Source organism: Tinamus guttatus, unplaced genomic scaffold, assembly GCF_059628265.1.
Source record: "Tinamus guttatus ecotype Peru unplaced genomic scaffold, ASM5962826v1 Tinamus_guttatus_pri_ptg000325l, whole genome shotgun sequence".
Lineage (NCBI taxonomy): Eukaryota > Metazoa > Chordata > Aves > Tinamiformes > Tinamidae > Tinamus > Tinamus guttatus.
The window spans coordinates 115,993-132,199 of NW_028288859.1; the positions used below are offsets into that span (position 1 = coordinate 115,993).

The 16,207-nt window shown below is 52.3% G+C and overlaps 1 protein-coding gene across 5 annotated transcripts in view; it reads right to left on the bottom strand.

Annotated features, from left to right (window-relative positions):
- FMNL2 (formin like 2) overlaps nt 1–16,207 on the bottom strand; it is a 96,197-nt gene that overhangs the window by 14,558 nt on the left and 65,432 nt on the right. For all 5 annotated transcript variants that reach the window (XM_088529143.1, XM_088529142.1, XM_088529145.1 and 2 more), the window contains exons 7-12: nt 15,450–15,558; nt 14,180–14,256; nt 12,393–12,486; nt 4,737–4,811; nt 2,104–2,214; nt 1,162–1,311 (exon numbers count right to left, since the gene is read on the bottom strand). In XM_088529143.1, coding sequence (XP_088385269.1) covers nt 1,162–1,311; nt 2,104–2,214; nt 4,737–4,811; nt 12,393–12,486; nt 14,180–14,256; nt 15,450–15,558 — 616 coding nt within the window. The remainder of the gene's footprint in view (nt 1–1,161; nt 1,312–2,103; nt 2,215–4,736; nt 4,812–12,392; nt 12,487–14,179; nt 14,257–15,449; nt 15,559–16,207) is intronic.

Here is a 16,207-nt window from a genome sequence, read left to right on the forward strand (position 1 = left end):
TCCTGATTGCACCGTATTGCTCAGGAATTTGCAATTTATATGTAAATTAGCTTTTCCAGGCTTAAGATAACTCTTTAGAGAGGCGCAGGGCGCAAAGCAATCCCATGTGGAACCGCAACCCAGCTGAAGTTACCCAGCTGCCTGAAAGGAGGTTGCAGTGAGGAGTGGGGTGGCCTCTTCTCCAAAAGCATTACCCATAGGACAAAAGCAAATGGCCTCATGTTGCATCAAGGGAGGCTCAGGTTAGATATTAGGAAAAAATTCTGCACGGAAGGAGCGGTGAAGCCTTGGAACAGGCTGCCCAGGGAAGAGGTAGAGCCACCATCCCTGGCAGTGTAGAAACGTGTAGATGAGGCACTTGGGGACATGGTGCTGAGGCGCTTACGGTTGGACTCTCTGACCTTGAAGGTCTTTTGCAACCACAATGATTCCGTGATGCTATCAAGGTACTCGTGTGCTACTCGTGTGCCATGCAAGCCCTTCGGCAGGCAGCACGGACCAAAATGCTCTTCGACATACACAGAAAGTCCTACTGAGTCCCAACAAACTCATTTTTTTAAGAGCAAAACATTGCAGCAAGCAGTGTGTCCATTAACTATGCGAATATGAAGTTCAAAAATATAGCTCGCACTGTGACTTTACGAGTTTCTGTATGCTAATAAAAGCACAGTCCCAGCAAAGAGCCACACTGAAACTGAGACCTGACATCATTCTGCTCCCAACATGAATGATGTTAATCCATATAAAAGAGAAGTGTCCAGTCATGCCCACTGCTGTTAATTTAAAAGCATGTCTACAATTAAAAAAATAAAAAGAAAAGCAGAAGTGCAATTTTTCAAAACTAAAAGCCCACAGTGTAATTTCCCAGCTGAGGAAACAGCGGCACACAGGTCCACAGAGAGAGAGCTCAGCACGTTCACCTGCCCGAGATCCAGAAGGTCTTCCTGGGCAAGTACCTCATTATTCCCCATTAAGAGCAGCACAGTCGTCCAGAGGCTTCTTTTAGGCAAATACTCCTCTCACCCCAGAAGCTCTATCCCTGGCCAAGCCCCTACTTTCCTCACCCAGAAGAAACTGGCAATCCCAAAGCATTAATGTGCAAGCTGAAACAGCAGCCTCCGAACGACTTCAAAGGCAAAGTGACCTCGGGTTTGTACTAACATGAGAAATATTTTCTTCCAGTTCTTCAACTCTTTCCAAGGCAGCGTTCTTGGTTTCAGCATCCTCCAGCAAAGCTCCCACATCAAAAACATTATCCAGGTAGGCCTGAATTTGCACCTGCAGCTTGTCGCTCTCGGTGTGCTTCAGTTTCTGCAAACCCAAGAAGAGAAGAGAGTCACTCAGCAGAGGCAGAAGCAGCAGAATCGCATGCGATAAACGCGGTGGGAGCTCAGGCCATTTCCATCATTTAGAAAAACACTTAGTGTTTTAACATTAGCAGCGATCATAAATGACAGACTTCTATAAAGTGCCGAGCTTTGAAATACAATTAATTGTGCCACCCAAAGGGCAGCAGGGCTCCCTTTGCCCTGCGTGCAGACAGCAAACCGAGCAGAGGCGGCAGAGACAGCCCCATCCCTCATCCGCACCAGCGCTGCCTGCGCGCAAACGCTCCCGGCGGCAGGAGAAGGGGAGAGAAAAACACAGAGAGCGAAAATGAAAAGTTTCTTTTTAAAGAGAAGAGCTTTCTTTTCAACGAGTCTTTCCCACAGGAGGCCGGGAGATTCTAGCTGTCAGGAGAAAAGACTCTAAGCAAAATCCAAGGGGAGTTTTCCAGGCGGGAGGCGGGCCGGCCCTGCAGCGTTCCCTGCTGCAGGAGCAGGGACGTGGGCAGCGCTCCGAGCCGGCCCGACGCAGCGCGGGGCCCTGGGCACGGCCGTCGGGCCGGGCCGTTCTCCGCTGCCCAGGACAGCTCTGCCAGCAGCGCTCCCAGTGCCCAGCTCCACTGAGCAGGGGCCCTTCTTCCCTTGCTGCACAGGGCATCCAGCACCCAAGGACATCGCGTTTTTAGCGCGGAACAGGAGACCCCTGCTCTGGGCCAGCTTACCCAGCTGGGACCCTGCAGCCCCCGGCACACGGGACAGAAAACCCGCTCGTACTCACGTCCAGGTACTCATCCAGGCCCAGCTTTGTAAACTCGTACTGCAGGTGGACTCTGAAGTTCATGTCTTCCACGGAGTGGACAACGATGTTGATGAACTGCATGCAGGCCACCTGCGGGAAGGAGCAGCGCAAGGTGAGCGCCCCGAGGAGGGCTGGGGGCACCGGCGGCCTGGGGGAAGGCTCCGGGACAGCGGGAGACGCGGGGCCGGAGCTGGCACCCTCCAGCAGGCCCCGCTGGGGCAGACCTGATGTCAGCACACGCTGTTAGCGACTGCATTTTATTATGTTTACTCTACATGGAAACTGTGAGTTGCTATTCTGCATCTTTTCTTTCAATGTTTGTGCTGGGTTCCAGCTTACACCGAAGGGGAGCGCGGTTCCAAGAGCTTAGTAACGTCTGCGGGTGCCCGCGCGCTGCTCGCTGACACGCGCCAGCCTGCGCCGCGAGACGCCGCGCACGCGGGAAACTGCGCTGGCTTCGCGAGGGCCTCAAAAACGGAGATCGGTTTTGCAACTGGAAGCCTTGACGCTGAACACAGGGCTCTCACAAAGGACGCTTTGTTGCTTGCAGGAAATGTGCTTCCAAGTGCGTGGTTTGGTAACTGAACAAGGGGCCAGGTCATAGGAACCCAACCAAATCCAAGCACGGGGTAGGAAAGAGAAAGGCTCCGTGGAAAGCGGTGCTGGGGCTGCCAGGCACCAGCTCTTTCGTTAGCACGAGGCAGGGCCAAACACGGCTCTGCACAGAGAGGCCCAGCGCTCTCGCAGTGCAAAGGGATCGATGCGCGCCTGCGTTTGCCCCTCTGGGCTGCTTCGAGAGGGTTTTGCACTTTCCAAGCTAGAACACCTTGTGCCAGGGCAATGTTTGCAGGGTTTTCAGTGTACCGGAGCTCTGCTACACACAAGGCAGCATGAACCACGTCAAGGTCACTGCGATACCTGCCTGGGACCACGGGCTTGGAGCAGGTGCCCCAGCCTGTTCCCTCGGGCTCTAAGGGTTCACCTAGGGGCCCAAGGAGGAGTGATATCTCATCTCCTCTTAGGTTGAACCCATGTCTTGCAACAACCCTGTCTGCACAGACTGAGAACTGGCTCTGGGTTCCGAGTCTTTGAACCCTGGAATTTCCTCTCCAGTTAGGGCAGAGGGGAAGCGAGGGCTGCAGGACAGTCTGCGCTTGTGCTCAGTCACTACAGCCACTTGAGTTACTCCAGCTTTAACTTCACACGCCGGGGCCTTGCCTCTGGGACCTGCTTTATCCCATCCTGGAGAAATGAATGATTTTCGCTTCTTAATGCTGCCCTGCTGAGAGATGCAGACCCCCTCGCTGCATCGGCGCGGGACCCCCGAGAGCAGCGTCCGCGAGCACGTCCCGCGAGCGCGTCCCGTGGCGCCCCGTCCCGCGGCGCCCGCCGTACGCTGCTTGTAACAGCGGGCGGATCGAGTTAGGGCCAGATGGTGACAGAAGGAGCAGATCTGCCAGATCATGTGTCATGAACTCGCTGTCTCGCCGAGCTTTGGGCTTGTCACAGATTCAAGCCCTTAGTAGGTGGAAGCAACCCAAGGATGCAGATTTTTATTAGCATTTGGGCAAGCCCTGGAAAATGTTTGTTTTCAAGCCAATTTCACCGCTGCTTTCGACCTACAGCCTGCAAACGCTTTGGGGTGAAACAGGCCATGCACACTGATGCTGAGCACAGGCCTCGTGGCTGCCTGGCCCTGGGCACTCACACGGACTCCCTGCCCTCACAGTGCAGCATTCAGTACCTTAAATAAAGATAATGCTTTTCTTTAAGCAGAGTGCCCCAAGGCCATAGGAAAATACGTACCTTGCTGCCTGAACTCTTAATTCCTGTCAAAAAGATGTCTCTAGCACAAAGAGGCCTTAACAGAAAAGGCTGAGTTTGAGGCACCGGCAGCAGGGGAGGCTGCAGGGACCGTACCCATGTGTTTTACCAGTCACAAGTAAACGCAGGACTTGAGTTTCTCAGCTTTCTAAGTGGCCCTGCCACTCGCTTGCCATGCCCTTGGGAGAAACGGATGCAGAAGGGCATCCGAGCCCGCGTACGTAACCGGGGGGCTCATCCTCAGTGCCACGAGCCCCCGCGTTGCACACGCTGCCAGCGTGCAGGCTGCCCTCTGCGGCCGTGGGCGCTGCTGAGGCTCTTCCTCTGCTGCTATTTTCGCTTGTGCTTCAGGGGAAGTGGATTTGGTGAATAATGATGCATAAGCATATTGAGGAACTCAAAGTGTTGAAAACTGTTATATTTGTCTGCAGATAAGGACAGACAACAGCTGCAATGAGTCTTCCCCACACTTCCTTGTCTGTGATTTTGAGGATGTTGGCACACGTACAGAATATTGCATATACATCTAGATACTGCAGGTACTGCTCTTCTGCCCCAGAGAAACACACGACCAGAAAGGCATTTTCCAATTACCTTCACCACAGCACATAACACTCCTTGGAAATAACTGACACTAAAAATGGAGGGTATATTATATAGTTCGGAATATAAAAACTGCATTGTGGTAACTGTAGACCAAGGGCTGGGAGGTAAATGCAGCTCATGCTGTGCAGGGCAGCAGGGGCAGAGCCAGTGGCACAAAGTCTGCTGCTGAAGCCGGCACTCACCATAAAGTCGATGTTGTTGTCCTCATTTCGGAAGTGCTCCATCAGCTTCTCGAAGCGCTGCTTCTCCCCACAGACCTGCAAAGGAACCACCATGTGTTTGTTCAAATGCAGCACCCAGACAGCACCTTATCTGCTCAGGGCTTCCTCGCCCATCAGGAACACTCTGGAGCCCTGGGCCGAGGCAGCGCAGAGCGACGCGCGTCCCGCCGGGTCACGGGCAGTTACACGCTGAATCTTCCTGCTCTTTTGTGCCTTGGAAAACCGAACCCCGTGCCACTGACAGCGCAAACACACCATGGGGTTACACCAGGCTTTGCCATGGGACAACGCAGCATCTGCTACAGCCAACACAAGTTTCCAACTGCAGTATAATTAGGAAAAAGAGGAAATTACAGCAGAGGGGAGGAATTATCACGGGCTACCTCAGGACAAGTCAGCGTGACCGTCGCTAGAAGGTGTTCAAGGGAAATCCCGGGCTGCTGGCGGGAAGAGCGAGCGCCCGAGGCAGCAAGCAGAGCCCCGGGCAGGGCAGCGCGGTGGGGAAACCTCCGGACTTCCCACCATTCCATTTCAGTCCCAGTTTCTCAGCATACGAATGACCTAGAGCAATTCCCACCAGAACATCAAATAAGCTGGAAAGCGAGTGCAAACGTGGAGCGAGCGGGAAGTGCGGCCACACGCTGCGGAGCAGGGAAACCTGCCGGCCCCGGGGCATTAAATCCCAGGGGATTATATCCCCATCGCAGGACTGCCACGTCCGGCTCCTCGGCAGCCCCTCTCCTCATTGAGCCCTTCCCGGCCCGCCGCGCTGCTCCCGTTTCCAGCTCCTGTACCAGCTAAGGCTGAGGGGCCTCAGGAACATCATGCGACGCACGGGGGCCTTGGACCAGGGACAGAAGGACCCGCACGGCCACGTCCTGCGTGCAGGGTCTGCAGCCTGGCCAGGGCACGCGCTGCTGCTTCCCTCCGGAGCCGGCCTGGCGGCACCGCGCACGTGGGAACCAGCCCAGGACACGGCTACGGACTGGCGGGAGCAGGGGGCACTCCTGATGCGGAGAGCAGACTCTTCAGGACAGGCTTCTGCCCTTCGTATATGTTTTTACACTGTTTCCCACCGTGAGACCTCAGTTCAGGTTTCCAGATACTCCTCAAAAGCCAAGGAAAGTTTACCGCTGTGTTCAAACCAGCTTTCCATTCTTAACTGCATCTATCTTACAGTACCACGCCAAGACTAAGGCTCTGAGCCTGAGGTCTGCAGGAGGTTTTCCATAGTGTTTCTCGGGACCAGTTCACAGCTGGGCAAGCTGGGCGTTCTGCTGCCTCTCGTTAGCACTGAACAGAGCCTGGTGTGGTGTGTGATACATTTACCACTGCCATGCAAGACTGCCACTGCTGAGTTATTATCCACCTATTTGTGGATGACAATGGGAATTCTGCCACTGGATCTCTGCGCGAGGTCACTGACATGGCTATGCTGGGCTGCTTGGTATCCCTGCCATGAGGATGCTCCTGGGCTCTGCGGAGCCACTGCAGCACCCCGGGCAGCCAAGCACAGCCAGTCACACACAGCACCCCCTTAAAAGGGCTTTAAATGTGCAGAACGCTCCCAGCTAAGCCTAACGCATGCACAGATGACAATAAATACACCTGGGCTCATTTCCTAGCAGAGGAGGAGTCCCTGGGCCACAGAAAGGACCGGGGTGTTTGCAGAGACACCAGCCCCTCAGCTTCACGTTCCAGATCTTCAGCCTAATCTCAGTGTTTTCTTTAGGAGTAACCTCCAAAAAGCCTTTGCACGAAGCACAAGTGCTGTGCACGCCAAGCTGGTGCTTAAAGCAGCTCCTTGATGCTTCCAAGCAAGCCGGGAGCCACGGAGCGAGTTGCGGCTCCGGCCCGGCAGCACCCTGTGCTTCGCAGCGTGGCACAAGAACCCACCTCCTTGATACAGCAGCTCTCCAAAGGCACCAAGCGCCACAGGCAAACCCCAAATGCTCAAAAGTGCACCTGGAAAAATGCATCATGAGCATTTTGGCCTAACTAGCGTGGTTTCACAAGCATGTTTAAGAGCAGGGCATGGAACGCGCGCACTGTGAGCGGCGCGGAGCGTCTCCGTACAGACCTGCCCCGCTCTCCCGCGTCCTGCGCGTGGATCAGGACCGGTTCCGCTGTGCAGAGCTAAAGCTCGGGGCCCGTGCGCCCACCTGAGCGGCTCTGCGCTCTCACCCTGAGCGCCCCGGCACCCCTCTTACAGATAGCCTCTCAAGAGTGGCCATGTGCCACGTTCCAGGCACCCGTCCCCTCCGGGATGCGCACGTCTCCATCCAGGAACAACATGCAGTTCAGGAGGCAGAGAAACGCACGGCTGTAAAGAAGTCGTCTCCTGTCAGGAAGAGCCAAGGAGAATACCAGACTCTGGCAGAAATTCAGGAACTCCCTTGCACCGTAAGAATTAAAGACAGCAGCTGCCAGCCAAGATAATTTGATTTCGGAGGCTTACGCTGGGCCTGACCCAGCTCCTGCTCAAACCAAAACAGCCTTCCCTTTGCCTTGCACCACAGTCCACTCCATGTGGTCCCGCTCTGGGCCTCGTCCTTCCTCTACAATAACTGGGACGATGCTCCCGCTCCACCAGGTGTGTTCCTACGGTCCCCATGCTCTCCCCTCTGCGCAAAGCGGCCAAAGTCAAGACAACAAAATTAAAACAGGTTCACCTGAACTCCAGGACACCATGGCTCTCCTGCTCCCACTTCAGAAAAACTGGAGCTGGGCAAGACCACGTATTACGGAAATAAACATCCCCATGGTGCATACGATCACTCAACAGCAGTCGGAAGGACCGATTTCTGGGAAAATTTAATGTAAATGGTTCCACATGGATGGAAAAAGCTGACATAAACAACTGTGAGCTATTTATGGCAGACTAATTTAATTATGGCTGACTAATTAAATTAGGGAGCAACCCTAAGAGCTACAACCCCAGCAGCCCATTGCCAAGGCAGGGGAACAGCCATGGTGGTGGAACGGAGCAGGGGACGGTGGCAGGAGCGGTGACCTGTGTCTACCTCAGCCTGTCCTCGGAGGAGCCGGGGCTGGAGCATGTGCGGCCAGGAGACCCTGAGCTGACTCCCATAAAGTGATACGATTTACCCTGGAAGATTAAAGAGAGTGAAACTATAGACAAAGCCTGAAGATTGGCCAAAATCCAAGCCAAATGCTGAAACCAAATCCCACCACATAAAACCATATGTTGCCATTTTAATTTCAATACATTTCTAAGGTCTGTGATTTACATTGAAAGGCTGGTTGCTACTAAGAAAGACTGATATTTCTTTTATTAGCATTATTCAATGTATGAAGAAAGACTGAATGGGTTACAACAGCTATAACAAACTCTGTCTCCGCTCAGGTTGTGAATTTTTTTTTTAAGCTTGCTTTAAGCCCATGTCATTCCAGAAGAACAAAGTGGCTTTATGGAAAACCACCCTTAAGGCCTTTTCTTTCGAAAGACTTTGGATGCTAACAAGGCAAGCCCTTCGGAGATACATGACAGAGGTACCATACAACCCCATAAGGGAGCAGGAGATCTGTTATGAGAAATTTGGCAGTAGTTATGTGCATATCCACCTAGCAATGCTTGCAGGCCGCGTGGTTCACATCTGGACCACCCAGGAGCAAAGTTCAAATGAGACAACCCTGGGGTTGTTCCTGTTCTTGGGACACGGCTGCAGAAGATGTTCCAGAAAGGCCACGGAACCAGACAAAAGGAATATTAAAAAAAAAAAAAAAAAAAAAAAAAAAAGTTTTCACATGCAGTGTCAGACTCCAAGGGAAAATCCCTGCTCGGAGAGGCTTATCCCCTACCTACCTCAGGCTGTTCTCTTAGGGAAGGGCACAGGACCTAGGTCTGCTGGAGAATGGAGCTCCAAACTCCATGGGCACAAGGAGATGCGGTGACGCGGCGCACGTGGAGCGTTGCCGTATCGCAGGCTCTGGAGCCAGGGTTTGCTGGCCCACGGTCCCAGCTCTGCAGGACACAGCGGCCAGGGCACCGCAGCCACGAGGGCGCCCCGGGCACACGGCCACTGCAACCAGCTCTACAGCCTCTTCATTCGAGCAAAGGAGGGGAAAGAGGGTGACGGCCTTGAGCTAGAAACATGTGTTCAAAGAAAAGGCATCAAGAGACATAAGCTCGCCAACCTGCAAAACGCATCTTGGGCCTTGAAGCAGCTAAAGGCTGATGGTCTCCAAGCCCATACAGAAAACGGCTGCAATCGTTTTGGCTGCACTTACCCTGGAGGTATGCACTGACTGAGACGGCAAAGGCAGGGAGCTCGAGTCAGGAAAAATAATTATTTTAACAACCAAATCTAAAATATGTAAAAGTTAGCAACGGCTTTGCAAACAGGAAATTTTCTGTCGGTGCAACTGTTATAATGATCATGGGACCACGAGGTGCCCGGGGTTATTTTAAGGCGCTTCCTCCTCCTGCGGCGGCAGCACATGCCGCTCCACAGGGCCACTCTGTCCCCGTGCCCTCCGCGCCGTGCGGAGGGACAAGGGAGCAACGTTCCCCACAGCCCCTGCTTAGATCAGCAGTTATGTCATGTTTGCTAGGTTAAAATACCTTTCCCTTCTCCACCAGCAGGGTTAGGGCACTCTCAAATTACTGCTCTAGTAGAAAAGGCAGCAAATCTGGTGCTATTTTCTAGCACTTGCAAGCAGTTGTTTCCAGCACAGAGTTATCCAAGAGGATGCGAGCGGCTCCGAAACGCTGTTCTCGGCGCTGCCCCTCGCTAGCAACAGAGCGAGGAGCGACTCCGAGTTAAGCTCTGTGAAAAACCACTTCCCGGGCAGCTTCTGCTCTTCCTCCTGGTCTCTCCTTGCCTTGGAGCAAGATGAGGTGCTCTCCTGAAAGACGTGATTCATCGCAGAAAAAGCAGCTTATTTCTGTTTTTATTTCTAAACATCAATTTTAATTCCCAGTGAAACACACCGGCACGGACCGAGCTCCTCGCTTGGCGTGTGTTTATACAACAAGCAACTTCACGGCCGCGCTGGATGAGACGCTCCATGGGAAGAGGACCTTTCCTGGCTGGCGTTTTGGCCCACGGCAGATCCCAGTTTGCATCTATGTTAATCGTCCTCTTACCCACACTGAACCCAAATCTGAGCCCAGTGAAATCTTCAGGTCCTTCCTCTGAGATTTTTAGCCATTATCAAATTCTCCTGGATTTAACCCAAGATTATCTAAGAGCTCAGTGTGGATTTCTGGTGTTGCCTATGAACCTGTTGGTTGAGTGCTTTGAAATACACTCAAAAACTGTCATTTTCATGTCATCTTCAGAAAGGTGAGGAAAGAATTGCTTGAAAAGAAAAAGAAATACATATTCCTGGTCTCCTTGGTGGAGCAGAGGGTGGTAGAGCTTCAGCCCACCGTGTCCCCCAGGCACCCGAGTACAGAGCTACTGGCCAAGAAGTGCCCCCCTTGTGCCCACGCGTGAGCCGGGCACCTCACAGGAAACAAGGGGACAAGAATGACTTTGGACAGAGAGCTTAAGAACAAGAACATCCTCCATTTGAACGCCCTGACCCAGAGCAGAATTGCTTTAAAATCCTTTTCAAGCAAAAAGTCATTTTTGATCAGAATTCCCGAGCAGATGCAGATCCGCCGTGACTCTCCCGCGCAGTCAAAGCCTGAGAACCAAATTCCGTCCTCGTTTGCATAAGCATAAAGCTCAAAGCCTCATCAAATACTTCGTGTTCATGCTGATATAAATGCAAGCAGAATTTGGTCTGAAATACCTTGTTTTCCCTCCTGACTTTATTACAGCGTGAGCGTTAGCCTGCACTTGGGGTTTCCTTTGAAGCCATTTCCTGGCAAGCAGACAGAGCAGCAGGGATGTGCTCCGACAAGCCAGACGCACCCGGAGCGCGCGAGCGGAGCGACGGAGCCGCGAGCGCCGCCGGCCCGAGCCCCGCGCGCACAGGGGAAGGCGCTGCAAAAACTAGAGACCAGCAGCGAAAACATAACCCGTAACGGGGGGCAAGGCCACTGTGCCATGTGCGTACTTTAAATGTTGGCACAAGAGGAAGGAGAGCACTTGAAAGGCAAGGAAGGAGCAAAGCCCTTCCCAGGGAGGTTAGGCAGGAAAAGGGGCAAACAGGACTCAGCGCTTCCCGGGCCGTGCACGGTTTTATCCAGCAGCCTTTACGGACTGCTGCGAGCGGCATTGCTGTCGCAGTCGCCTGCCAAACTCATCCCTAATAGTGTCCTCCCTAATAAGCCACATTTTTTCTATTATAATTTAGTAACAAGCCACGGAGAACTTAAAACTGGAGCAATAATATTGCACTTAGCATGAACATGGATGTTTTTTCCCCATTTAAAGAACTCAAACGCTACTGGTGGCTCTTCCAAACAAACCCTTTTCCAAGCACGTCCGCTCTCCCCTCTCTTGACAGGGACAGGACATGGGGAACCTTCCCACTGCTGCTAAGGAAAGAAGGAGAGGAGGAATGGGAAGGGTCTCATCCAGCTCTGCACTGCAGGGCTGCAGGTCCTGTCCCCCCCGAGCTCAGCCCGATCCCACATGGAGCTCGGCTGGGGCGTCGGGAGCTGCATGCGGATATTTACAGTGCATGTAAATCAGGGAGATCCATATCTCTTCATCACAGAGAATTCCCAAAGCACAAAAGGCAGAAAAGTTAACGACTCGGCTTGCCAGCCATCTGCATTAACCCACTTACCCCATGTGGCATTGAGGAAAACAAGCTACGTGTTTGTGCCATCCCACTGGGACGCAGCAAGCTGAACGGTTCGAGACCTGGCAAGACCAGATGCTCTTTGATGGTGCAGCCACACACCCCTGCCATGTTCAAAACAAACCAGAAGAGCAGCTTTCCAGGACTCCATTCCCACACTAGTGTTTCTAAACACTCACACGAGGGCCGCAGAGCCTGTTAACCAAAGCAGGCAACACCTGGAGCACAGGACACAGTTCTGACCCGCTTGAGCCCCCGTGGAAGCTCGTGTTAACTTCAGCTTAGTCCATGTTCCATCACAGAGGCCTGATTCTGTAATCTGCTGACAAATATCCACATCCAGTAACAAAAGGGAGTTCTGCACCCCAAGAGCTTGTGCTCTGAAAAGTGGCAGATCCAACCCAGAACTCCTGTTTCTTCCCCTGAGAATAGAGAAAAGCATCTAGAGACAGAGGAGCCATTGAGAGCCCCCAAAATCTCTATTTTCCACTCAAGAGAGACTGCACAACCAACCCAGCCAAAAAGGGGATCATTTACAGCCTGGAGCCACCCGGTCAGGACCCATCCCTGCACAGAGGGGCAGCATAAGAGCTGCCGAGCTCCCCCAAACCTGATCCCAGCATCCAAGCCTGCTTCTCCCCTCTTAGCTCTGGAAAATAATTATCACACTGACCACAGCATTAGCAGGAGAGGACACCTTCTCAAGGCTCATCCCCAGATAAATTACCCTTTAATCAGACCCTGAAAGGACCATCTGCTTCCTTGCAGCTGCAAGTAGTTTATGGAAATCCTGCAGGTCTCACAAAATTCAGCTGGATGAGAAAGCTGCAGCCAGCCACGCTTTAGAGAAGAGCAGAAAGGCACCTCAAACTCCAACGACGCAAAGCAACGAACCTCCTTGAAGTTATCGAACGCCGAGAGGATGATCTCGTGCCCTCCTCGGACCAGGCACACGGCGGCCAGCAGCTCCAGCACGAGGGCTTTGGTCCTGCGGGGAAGAACAGGGGAGCATCAGCACGGGGACGGGCGGGAGCGGGGCGCTCTTCGCAGCCGGGGTCTTCCTCGCCTCCCGCATGGGACGGGTGACACCGAGCGCCTCCGGACCCGGGGCGTTTGGGCTCTCCCAGGACCATGCTCTTGTCTGGGCAACTTTGAACCATTTTAATGCATCAAACCATGCAAAAATCTCAGTTACAAAACGCACACATGGAAACGCAGGCAGACTGGCGTCGGTTACGTAAAGGTGGCAGGCACAGACCGTGCCAGGTTCCTGCAGGTCGCACGCCAGCACAATTCCCTTGTGCAAACTGGAAAAGGGGGGCGATACAAAGCCCCCTCACCACACACCAACCATTAGTCAGCCCTTCTCACCGCAAGCAGCCCATTTCCGAGTCCCCTCTTTAATGAACGTGCTTTTAATACAGGTCTGCACTTTTCCTGATAGGCATCTGAATAATTTCCTATGATAATTCACATTATTCACAGCCACAAAAAAATAAGAAGCGATTCTCTGAAGCGAATATAGGATGTTTTTGCACGTCTTTCCCCTCCTGAGCAAGAAATGTGGGCAGAGTGGTTGCCAGCAGCGCCAGCACAGGCGCATTAACGAGGATGAGAAGACAGCAGCTTGCCGGGCGGGCAGCTCGGTGCCGGGCACATGAACAGAAATAGGGACCAGGCTGCCCCCACGGCACCACCAGGGCTACTCGGCCTGAGGAACCACCAGCAGGCACCAAGATCATGCACACACACACACACAATTAGTCCCATGCTCAAGGGCTTGCTCAAACCAGATGTTACAGAGAAAGAGGTACCTTCGGGCTCTCCCAGTACCAATGTTACCTTTGGAAACCAAGTAAAATGCTCACTTTCCCAGGAAATTTTTAAAGGGTCACATTGAGTTCTTACTCGTCACTTTTTTTTTTCCTGCCATAAGAAGAAAATCCACACTCTTTCAGATGAGCTCAAGGAGTTTTTGCCATGGGCTGTGCGCCACATCCTGCGGCCAGGCCGGGGACAGGACCGGCACTGCCGGGTCGGTGGCACCACTCGAGCACAAGCACAAGGGACAGAGCTTTGGGTTGTGCCCCAGTGTCCCCAAGGTGCCCTGGTGCTTTGCCCAGCACGGTGGCATCTCCCTGGGCTGATGCTTCCCTGTCCACAGAGCCCAGCCGACCCTAAGCTCCCAAAAATCATGATGGGACTAAAACAAAGAGGATCTGAACAGCAGCAACATTAATCTTTGCCTTTAGATTATTTTAGCCACTTCTCAAAGCATTTTCCACATCCAGAAAAAGATAGAAAAATGTATTTAAATGATGAGAGCTTAGGCTCTCTCTTAGTCACCTGATTTTTCCATGCCCTATTTCCAGGCATGGGACACCAAATGTCCCATGCCTGGAAATACGTGCTAAATCACGTGCTGAACTGCTGGTTATCAGCAGGGTCTCCTCTTGCGTGGCAATAGAGCTGCAGTGCTTAAGTGGCACACTGTTATTGAAAGGGCCAGCAGCTTCTGCAAGCAGGGGAACTAGACTGCCAGCACTTGTCTGTTTGCACCATGCTACAGATACAAGTTGATTCAGAAAAGAGCCCAAATTTTTGCTATGGGTCTGTGCATAAATATACCTGTGAAAATCAATGCCACTACATTCTTCACTTTAAGAGCAAGTATATCCTACCTGGGATTCTTGTTGTTCAAACTTAGTGCAATTTCGTTAACGGCATGTGGATGTGACATGACCATATTGAATCCATACTGAAAAGTGAAGAGGAAAATATTGTTTCAGCTTTGAAACTGAAAATATTATTTTTAAATCCAACAAATGACGTATCTCTGACCAGACCTGGCAGTCTCCCGCCTGCTGCAAGCCAAGCACAACGCTGCCAGGTTTACAGAGCCCATCAGCACATCTGCATTTAATGTGGGGCAGAACAGGCACCTGCGTGGGGCCCGGAGGCCTCAGCTGCCCCTGGGAGTCCCAAGAGCCCCCCAGGAGCCCTGGAAGCTGCTCCAGGACCGACCTCCCTGCCCGCCTTCCCCCGGCTTTCGCTCCGACAACCAAGTGTGTCATTTGCTCTCTAAAGAGGAATTTGCGATTCAGCTGCCAAAAATCTCCTGTTTCCTAATGTGCACGCTCCTGCGGAATGACTGCTGCACGCAGCAACTGCAAAAAGGCTTGGGTTTGTTCTCTAAACATGAAAAAAAACTGCTTTGGAAAATAGCATATGGGCTATTACCATGAGATCATTGTTTGCACCCTTCATTAACGATAAGAAATCCAAAGGCTCCCGGGAGCTGGTAGCACCAGGAGCAGGGTGCACATGTGCGGGGGTGTAGGGACACCTCCCAGGCCAATAATCAAGGTGTTCGTCATAGACCTGCTTTGAAGCACATAACTCTTAGCAGTTACTGGTTTATAAGAAAATCCAAAGAATCTGAAGCTACCTGGGCATGCTGTATAATTACGGCATCCCACTGAAGATGAAAGCAGCTCATTAAAATAAGATTAACTTTGGTTTCATTTTTTCTCTGACTTGCAGTTACTATAACTACCTTGCAATAAACTTATCACACAGCAAAATCTTGTATTTTCCATCCAATATTCCCACTGTATTTCCCACATGTTAGTGCTAAATTGTGAGACAAACGATAGTTTCTGTTGCGTAGGTGCATTTCCAATGAGCGAGGGCAAACTGCGCCCGTCACTGCAAACAGCCCGTGGCCCTGTGTGCAGGCGCTGCTGGGATTTCTATGGCGCTTCCCATGTGTGCAAGGTGAGCTGCATCCTCTGTGGTTCAGGGCTGTGTTATGTGGCTTCCCAGGGATGCTCTCCAAGGGCGAATAAGGATTTAAACCTCCACACCGGTGCTGCAATTCACAGCTAAGCTTTGCCCCCCGCCGCAAGCAGTTAAATAGTTATTGGTCCCAAAGAACTAAAGTGGAAGTACCTGGTAATTCATTATGGCACGTAAACACATGATGCAGACATGAACGTCGTCTTTTTTACTCACTAATCTGGAGTTTTTTAGCGTTCTTCGGCTTGGCAAGGTATTATACCTGCAAACAAAAAACAAGTCTCATCAATCACAGGACCCCTGTTCGGCGGCAAGGATAAGGCAATGGGAATATTTGTGTGTTTGGTGGGAGCCCACAGCACTCGCAGCTCTGCAGAGGGGGGAACCCGTCCCCGCACGCACCACAGCGGGGCAGCCCCACAGGGATCCACCCAGGCCCCACGGGGGAGGTTTTCCTGGTAAACTACACCAGTTTGCACTATTCTGCACGAGCAACGGCGCAGGCTTTTAGTGAAACGAACCCACCAGCAAATGCATTCCGTCCTGTGGCAGCACATACAGCAGCATCGAAGAAGGAGGCCTCTCTCCTCCTCCAGGGCTGAGCTTCCTGAAAGCCCTCCGAATTATTTCAGGAAAATTCACCCTTTGGGAACTTCCTCAGAATGGCGGCATTAGTTATTATAATTAAAACCCCTAACTGGTGAATCCACGTAAAATTAATTAAATAATTGCACGGAACAAATATAGAGAAATCTTTAAATCTGCCATTTCCTTGGCAAGTTAAGTGGAGGCTGCGTTTCGGTGGAGCCAGCCTCAAGGATGATCCTCATTTATGGAACAAGCAGGGGGATGAGCAACCAGCATCGCGCCGGTCCCTCCCCGCGCTGAGACCCCCACCCGGGACATCTGCT